The sequence below is a fragment of the Pagrus pagrus genome, assembly GCF_965226575.1.
Source record: "Pagrus pagrus genome assembly, chromosome: 11".
In the NCBI taxonomy this organism is placed as follows: Eukaryota; Metazoa; Chordata; class Actinopteri; order Spariformes; family Sparidae; genus Pagrus; species Pagrus pagrus.
In genome coordinates, this window is record NC_140195.1 from 25,838,364 (window position 1) to 25,847,425 (window position 9,062).

At 40.6% G+C, this 9,062-nt stretch overlaps 1 protein-coding gene across 1 annotated transcript in view; it reads left to right on the forward strand.

Annotated features, from left to right (window-relative positions):
- Positions 1 to 3,046: 3,046 nt before the first annotated feature.
- calcrl2 (calcitonin receptor-like 2) overlaps positions 3,047 to 9,062 on the forward strand; it is a 35,098-nt gene continuing 29,082 nt past the window's right edge. The window contains exon 1 of the mRNA XM_084366244.1: positions 3,047 to 3,149. Coding sequence (XP_084222370.1) covers positions 3,100 to 3,149 — 50 coding nt within the window. The 5' untranslated portion in view covers positions 3,047 to 3,099. The remainder of the gene's footprint in view (positions 3,150 to 9,062) is intronic.

Below are 9,062 nucleotides of genomic sequence, written 5' to 3' on the forward strand. Positions count from 1 at the left end.
GATTCACAGGTAAAGTTATGACAATGCACGTTGAAACTCACGTAAATCTTGTAAGTCATTACAATGACCATAACTAAGCTCCACAGCCAAGCTAGCGTAACGTCATTAGCATGTTACAGCTACATTACGTTACAGCTAGGTAATAAGTTACTATTTATCAACAGTTAGGTTAGCCACTTCTAAAAGTTATTGAGGGCCAAGAGAACAGATGCTGCCGTCAGCTTTAATCACAACGATGGCTTCCACATTGTGGCTGAAAAATAAACCTGTGTGAGTCTCGGACCAGCTGTGTCCCAGCTGTTGCCTGAGTAGCACCAGACAACGTGTCCGTAAACTGTAATCTCTTGGTTATGACAGATAAGACACACAAATACACACATCGTAAAGCCTATATGCTAATCCATCATATTGATTTAGCAAAGGCTTCGTTGAAAACAAATGGACAAGACCAGGAGGAGGGTTAGCAAAACAGTTGAGTAGTGACCGGGCGAGAGGTTGTTATGGAGAAATAAATCCGGACAAATAAAATAAAAATCCGGAAATAAATCCGTTTCTTTCATCCATTCATTCATCTTACTTGCATTACTTGCTGCTTCATTTACCTGCCACGAGCAAATAAATAGGCTGATTTGGTGTAAACATGATAGCAATGTTAGCTTGTTGTTAGCTTATAATGCTAGCATAGAGGCTAATGTCTCGTTGAACAAGTAAACAAGTGTTGACAACACTGCGGAGACAGACACCGTCTAATAACACAGAAACAAACTACCGGCAGCTTTCACAGTCATAAGCAGCATCGGCACAAAAGTTATCTGTGTCACAACATCCACAATAAAGACGAGAGATTACCTGCTCAACAGAAACTCCGCTGTATCAGCATCGGGTCCATATCTTCACGGACCTTTCGCCACGTTCAAATGATGACCCAATGTTTATTCCGGTTTGAGCCCTCTTTGTTTCACATCTCCGCTTTGTGTCTTTTCAGTGACAGACTTTCTTTCTTTGACTCTTTGTCGGTGGGGCAAGCAGAGGCAGCTGAACTGCTCAGGGCAAAACAAACCTCTTGTCCGCTTGTAGTTTCAAATGCGGAAGTGTGTCGGGACCAGACGTGAGCAGGAGCAGGAGAGTGAGCGAGGATTGGATCGGAAAATTGATCCAATAGGAGCCATGCGGCCCGCATGGCTCCTATTGGTCAATTTCTTTTCAGTTTTACAGGCGCTACAGAGAATGGATTTATTTGGTTCCTTTTACTCTTCGCATTGTGTAGGTCGTACTATTGGGCCATAACCACCATCTAAATAATGTTAATAATAATGACAAATCTTTCAAATCGTAGACCATAGCTTTAACGAGCAGGTTCATATCTCCCGAACAAAAGATAAGCCAAAACACTCAAGAGATTGTGGCTATCAAAGAAAACATCGAAGGTATTGGGGTTCTGCCTCGCCAGAATCACTTTGAGTGCGCTTAAAAGCGTGGTTATTTTCGCCTGTTTTTCAGGCAGTGGGGGTCAACGCGACATGTTGTCCTCTTCTCTCCGTGTCTGTCTGTAGGTGTGCGTTCACGTGTTTGTTTGTGTGTACGCCGGTGCGAAGCTCTGCCCATCGTGAAACAGAGAGCGGAGGAGAAGCGTAGATGCGCGACGATGAAGAAAATGAAATGAAATATCCTCGCTTAAATTAGATGAGTAACATCATTATTTATGAAAAGAACACGGTCCAGACCTGTTCTATAGGAAAAGTGACCTGAAATAACTTCTGTGGTGATTTGGTGATATAAATGAAATTAACTTGACTTTCAGGGGGGGCGCAAAGAAATTAATAAAATACTTAGCAATTTTACCTGGAAAAATAAGAAACACCATCTGAAGAATGAAATTCTCTCGGCATCCAGGAAACAAGGAGGCTTTGAAGTATTAAATTTCAATGATTTAACTAACACTTTCAAAATAAAATGGATTAAGGAATGTCTCAAAACCCCAAACTCAATTTGGTTTTTTATTCCAAATAATATTTTTAAGAAATTAGGTGGTCTACATTTTTTAATCAACTGTAACTTCAATGTTACCAAATTTTGGTAAAAATAAACTAACAAAATACTTGCCGACTTAAAAAAGTAAAACAAAAGAAGTTACATTTGTGTTACCCGACACTGCCCTGCTGCCCTTAGATCCAATGTTCTCCGGCAGCACTAAAAGGCAGCATTACCTGAGATAAACAGACTCCTCAAACGTCACATGATTCGCATGGTATTCAGTTATTAGATAAAGTTAATAGATATACTGCATGTATATTGCTGTTATAGTCTCCTGTATTTTGCTATTTTCTATGTTAAGGTCCAGCTGTCACCAACTACAAACAGCAGGTGGCATTGTTGTACTTCACAGCAAAACTACTATAGGCCTGCTACAGAACATAATATCAATCAGTAATGGTTTTATCTTCACTCATTGACATTGACAGCTCAATAATAATCTAACGATAAAGCATTTCTCATGATAGTTTCATATCCTTTAACTTTTTTTCATTACATTACCATTTACAGAATACAGCAGTTATAATCTTTTTAAAAAAATGCTTTTATTCATGATGATTTAAGCATTTAATCCTTACCGTCAAAATAAAAGCATCGCATTTGTCACACTTGCAAAAAGATTAACTCAACCACAATAGAGGCAATGTGATGATTTATAAGAAATGTTTATTTCTTAGATTTATTTCACGTCATATATTGTCACTCATTAACATCCACGTTCTCTCCTGCCTTCAGCAAATGATCATGACTCCAGTCCGTGCTGATGTCCAATATCCTTGTCCTTAACTGTACAAACTGTACATCAGGGCGGTGTGAAAAGCATTAGTAGTCATAAAGTTTACTAGAATGTGTGGCTTCGTGGCTTCCTTCGTGTCTGAAGACGCTCATCAGTATATTCCAAACAAAAATGGCAATATGGCAGAGAGCATTTTATTTTGAAAGTGCTGGCAGGAACATGTTTATTTGGTCCTGTTATCAGCTTGACTGCAGTAGCTGAGTGGCCGGGGTTGGTCAGTGTTGACAGTAGAGCAGCATGAGACCCTCCTCTGCTCGGATCATGCAAGCATGGGGATATTTGGAGGAAAAGACAGTTTGACAGCTCACTCAAAACAAAGGTAAGCAACTTGTGTCTGTTTTTTACTCAAAAGCCGGGCTGCCACATACTGGGGACAGTCCAGATCTCACTTATTGCTGTGGTTTTTATGAGGCTTCACTTGAATGTGGTTGTGTGAAATGTGTCCATAAAACTCAGGATGTGATGTACTTTCATTCTCATGAAAAAGAACCACAGCAATATAACAGACAATGTAATTATGAGACTAACATAAAACAACTTTATTTTACAAGAAAAGTTAGGTAAAAGTAAGTGATTATAGGAACATAATGAGGATGATGATTTTAAAGTGAAAGTGCAGGCAAAGTGCAACACACCATAAAGTACTTTATGATCTATAATTCACATTTGAGCACCGTAGACTGCAAGCTCCAATAAGAAGACTGTAGCAATATAGGACTGTGTTTATTATCACAAACCATATTAAGATCGCTGTAAAGTAGCTCATGACTGCCACACTACACACAGTAAAAGTTTTTATAGCAACAGAAAAGAAAAATAACTTTAATTCTGTACAGTATATATCATTGAGGATGAGTGCAGGTTAAGGGAAGGTCGCACCCTGCGCTGGCTTGTTGCCTCCTTCTACAGTTGCAATTCTGAGTACCATATGAATAGAAATAGAAACAGAATAGAGTTGAACAGAGTGTCACTGTGATTATCTCCATTAATACGAAAGACAACAGATGGCAGATGAGTCCTTGGTCAACATAATGGATGCTACATAAGTCAACACAGAGTCAAAAGTGAATGACATGAGACAGTAGAGATGGGCATTAAGCAGTCATTCAGTCATTAACTGGAAGCTGGTAGTGTTGTCTGTCATCGCAGAGTGCTAGGAGTGCTATCAGGTTTAAAACAGCTTCTGGTACAGTAGCTGTAGTAGTTCATCAATGATCAAGGTTTCAGCAATCAGTCAAAAACTAAAACATATCTTGTTTGCAGACTTATAGAGTTTGATTTAAAAAAAAAAAAAAATAGTACACTTTAAACAATAAAGTTGAAATCCATTAACGTAAAGTAAAACAGTGGAGGTTACACGGTGGTGTAGGTACCTTGAATCTGTTCCCAGCAGGCTGGGTGTGCTGACATGTGCTTTGTTATTTTCTCCATGAATTTGCATTTCTCCTAAAAGATTTTCATTCGCTTTTACATGCATGTAAGCAATCACCAACAGTAAGTTGCTCTGTTCATAGAAGTCATTTCATGCTGCTTGATGTACCTGATCCACATAGAAAAGGAAACCTATAGAGTATCATTATTCCTTAGCTGTCTCTCTGTAATAGAGTGACACTCACTAATGTTATTCTAATGCCACCCTGCGCCTCGTCCTTGCCTCTGCAAAATTTGCATGCCGGCTTTTATTACTCTGGCAGAGGCTATTTGTGTTGCTTTGTGTGTTTCTATGTCAGTCAAGTGTCTTCAGGAACACCCTTTCCCCCCTCCGCCTACTGTTGCCAAGTTGTAATCCTTCACACCCAAGACATCGATCTGAGATCAGCTCCTAACTTGACTTATGAATACCTCAGAACTTCCTGGACTCTGAAGTCTGACTGTGCGTCTGCCCGTGGGAAACTTTCACCCCAAACCCCACCCAGCGTTGTCTTTGACTGGAACAGCCTGCTCTTGCCAGGCAGCTATCAGTGTATTAATAGGTGCTTTGGCTTCTACTTCGGTCCCAACCCCCCACTTCGCTCTCCAGTCATCGGCCCTTTCATAACACAAACAAGCCAACAAGCCCCCCCTCCAAGTACCTGAAAAAAACATGTGCTTATTTTAGGCTCAGTGGGAGACAACTGACACGTCAGGGTTGCATACTAACGGTTGCAGGGGTTGTGTTCAGAGTGGCAAAGATTTCCTATTATTTTGCACAATAGGAAACGACAGACGACCTCTAAATGCAGAGTACGTATATACAGTATCTATATATAGTATCAAGGCTAACTGAGCTAAATAGTTAACAGCAGCTAGCAGTTATGAGCTGCCCCCAGGTGGCCAATTCTCACAAATTGCACCTTTAAAGCCACAACTCTCATTGAAACTAAGTCCCTATATTATGTTTATTTTGATAACATCTTACTTGTTGCTACTTTAAAGGGGCACTATGTAGCATTGGAGAAGAAACTTTTTCGTCTGTAAGTGAATAAACACGCTGTTCTCAGAGGAAAATAAGGCCTCCAGAACACTGTTGAAGTGAGAAAGGTGGCAGGGTCCGCCACACATAAACAAAGCAAAACAGTATGAAATTGTGTTGTCCTTTAAGGTCAGTTTGTTTTTTTCAGTTTATTCAGTAATAAAAATGAAGCAAGTTTATTTATTTAGTTAGTTTAGCCATAAAACAAATCAGTCAATAACAATATTTGTCTTCTGATTAAAATCCCATCTCCAAAACTACATAGTGCACCTTTAAGGGCTTTAACAATGGGAACCATCTTGTTTATGAAACTTGAATTGCATTCCATTTTCTACAATGAGGAAACGTGTGGGGGGCTCTCTGTGACAAGTTGAGAAAGAGAAATAAAAACGGAGAGGCATAGTGTGCTTATTCTCATGCGGAAACTCAGGAAAGACCTCAGTGAGATGAAATGGGATGAGAGAAGAATGGGAGTAGATGCTTTAGGGGTGAACGTGGTGTCAGGCTGACCATATCTGAGAACTGTGTCAGGGTGTGCCGGCTCCCACACTGATTGATGGGTGGGGGAGAGTGCTAAGGCTGGCATGGTTACTGTTGTACTGGTGCTGATCTTCTTCTCTTTCAACATAGCCTGCAGGCATCAGCAGTTGGCTGTGTGGTGGGAAAGCTTGCGTTTGGTTAATAGAGGAGTTGTGGGGGTGATCATGTTGTGTCTTGAGAGCAATGCCTCTCATCTGTTCTCTTGTTACTCACTGCCCGCGCTGCTTTTATAACCCCAGGGGCAAAAAATACAAATAAAAAATCACAAGAGACTACTTGGCGCAGCGCCAAACTGGGGGAGCTATTTCAGGGTTCAGCTATGGGAAAATAACCAAGTCGGTGATCATTCATACACGGACAGCTCAGTTGCTGTAAATCCTGCGGCTGCTGGTGTGCCGGCTCTCGCAAGTGATACATGGGATCGGACAGCATTAAGAGACCGCTTTCCACAATATGTAAACCCAGAAATGCTGGAATTTAGCGCTGGGAAGAGAAGATGTCAAATGACGGACGTGCAAACACTTAACACCATCCTATATTGTTTGCAGATCAATGCATCTTCCGGACAAGAGACTGATCCAAAAATTGTGTTCTGTAAAGGTGCAGTGCATCCCTTCTTCCTCAGTCACCCCCTGCCTGCAAGTTCAAGTACCCTGTTCAACCTGTAATTGAACCCCCTTGTGGTCATTGCATAACAGGATCTTGTGGTGTTCACTGGTTTTTGGCTCTCACTGTGCTACATACTTGGTTAGCAGAACGTTTTTTTTTTTATGTGTGTTGCATTTCAAACTAGCTGCCCCTAAAGATGCATTATCCCTGGGGTGCCCTGGCAGCTCAGCCGGTAGAGCGTGCGCCCCATGTGCACAGGCTGAGTCCTCACTGGCAGCCTGGGTTTGATTCCTGCCTGTGGCTCTTTGCTGCATGTCTTCACCTCTCTCTCCCCACTTGCCTATCTGTCTACAGATCCAATAAAGGCTAAAAAAAAAACAAAAATGAACTAATAAAAGATGCACTATTCCATATAATCAGCAGGCAGCTGATTTTAGCGAAAAGTCGCTAGTAAAGAAACTCAGACACCCAGCCATGCAAGCTAAAGAACCAAATATTTTTGTTAGGAGTTGCTGTGGACCAAACCGGAGCTTAAAGGAGACTAATTACTGAACTTAGATTGATCATCTGGTGAGTGGTGATAGTTTTGTTAATAAAAACTTTGTTTTTTTTTGTTTATCTGTGACCTTTATTTTCACGACTAAGATGAGACGATGCTGGAGTGGATCCACTGCCATTAAATGCAATATCAGCATGCAATATTGTTGACAAAAAAAAGACGAGACTCAAATTGTCATGGTTTTGGGTTTCAACTTAGTTCTTTCCTGTCTTATTTTCTAGGTTTTATCCTCATGTGTCATGTCTTGTTTTTACACTTCCTGTCTTTGTCTTTTTCCCGCCTTTTACCCTGTTCACCTGTGTTTTATTTATTAATTAGCTGCTGTGTATTTATGGTGCGTTCCACTGCAAGTCGGAAGCCATCATTTTGAAGTCGGTTTAAAGTGTCCCATTGCAACTGCTCGGAAAAACACAGACTCTCGCTGCAAACAATTGTTTGAACAGCAAGTCTGCTAAGCAACTACAGCAGCTGATGTAACTGTTAAGGGCCCTTAAAAAAGGTTTTTGCTCTTGGATTCTTGCATCTGTTGCCTGCCTTCATGTTTGGATTCAGTGTAGTTATTAAGGTTCGCTATTTGTTACATCTTCCTGTCTGGCTCCGTGTCCATCTTGCGTTTGGGTCCTTTTTGCTAAAACCTAACAAAACTGTAGTCTAAAGTATAAAAACTTCATCAAAATCTCTCCTTATTTTTGTTGACAAAGAAGAGGAGACGATATATGATTCACAGTTTATTTTTTCCCAATGCAGCAGTTGGGTTTCCTGTGCTGCACCAGTTTCTTGACCTTCAGTCTGAACTGTAGTCCATATAAGGACGACAGGAGTATAATTTATGTTGTTCAAAAGGCAAGTTTGTCACGAAGCTTCTTTGCACAGCCAAACAGTGGTTTCACAATGTTTTATTGCTTGTACAGCTCTCATTATTTTAGAAGAGTATTGGGTCCAAGGCTGAAGTTGTTGAATCGTCGTTTCTGTTGTGTATCTTCACATCTCCCTGTGAGCCGTCATAACAGTGTCACTGCTTATTTTTCTTGTGATGAAAGCCATGAGGAGATAACGAAGGCCATATTTGGCCTTGCTTTGTGTCCAAGCATATTGTGTAGTTTTATTATTGTTGATGCTAGACTGTTGAGTAATATGCTTCAATTGCTGCATCTAGACACTTTTGTGCTTGTTTTATTACTTTATATTGAACTAGATTTTTTGAAATATCACTTCTGAAACTCATGATGGACGTTTTTCTCAAATTGTTGATAACTTATAGACCAAACATTTGCAACACTCTGCAATGATAAACCTCCTCACCTTTCAATGTCTATAAGGATGTTAACTCTGTCCCTTATGAATGTCCTTTGTATGTGTGCAACAATGGCTTATTTTTAACCTGTGGGGCTGTTTAGAAGTGGAGAGGGGAGAGAAGGGAGGAAGTGGTTGCAGGATGACAGAGGAAGATAATAGCATCCTCCTCAACCTTCATCCTTCCTCCACCTTCCCTCACACACACACACACACACACACACACACACACACACACACACACACTCTTGGGGTTTGTGTTGCTTCCCCATGGTTCTCTGGATCCCCCGCTGGAATACAAATAAGTAGGAATAATGTGTGAACAGATGCACACAGGCAAGAAGCAACAGACACACACACTTCCCTGATCCCTGGAGCTCTGACAGTTTGACCTATAAGACAGTGAACTGGAGCAGCTTATAAGAGGGAACCTGAGAAAACTCTAGAGTTATGAAGTCAGTGTCAGTGCTGAATCTTAAAGTAACTCTGACAAGAAAACAGAGACAAAATCACTTGCTTCAGCTGCTTTCTCATCTGATATCCAACATGAAATTGAGAAACAATGAGAGATGTTAATAAATTAAGTAGCGTTTATGAATGCTGCTAGGGCTGGGCGATATGAAAAAAACATCTTGTCGAAACATGGATGGGATGAGTTCTATCAACGTTATCGACCATGTCTTCTATTTCAATCGAGGAAAAGTTATTTTGTTTCGTTATTTATATTATTGTTTTACCACCCAGCCCTAAATGAGGCAAAGCAAGTTCATTTATACAGC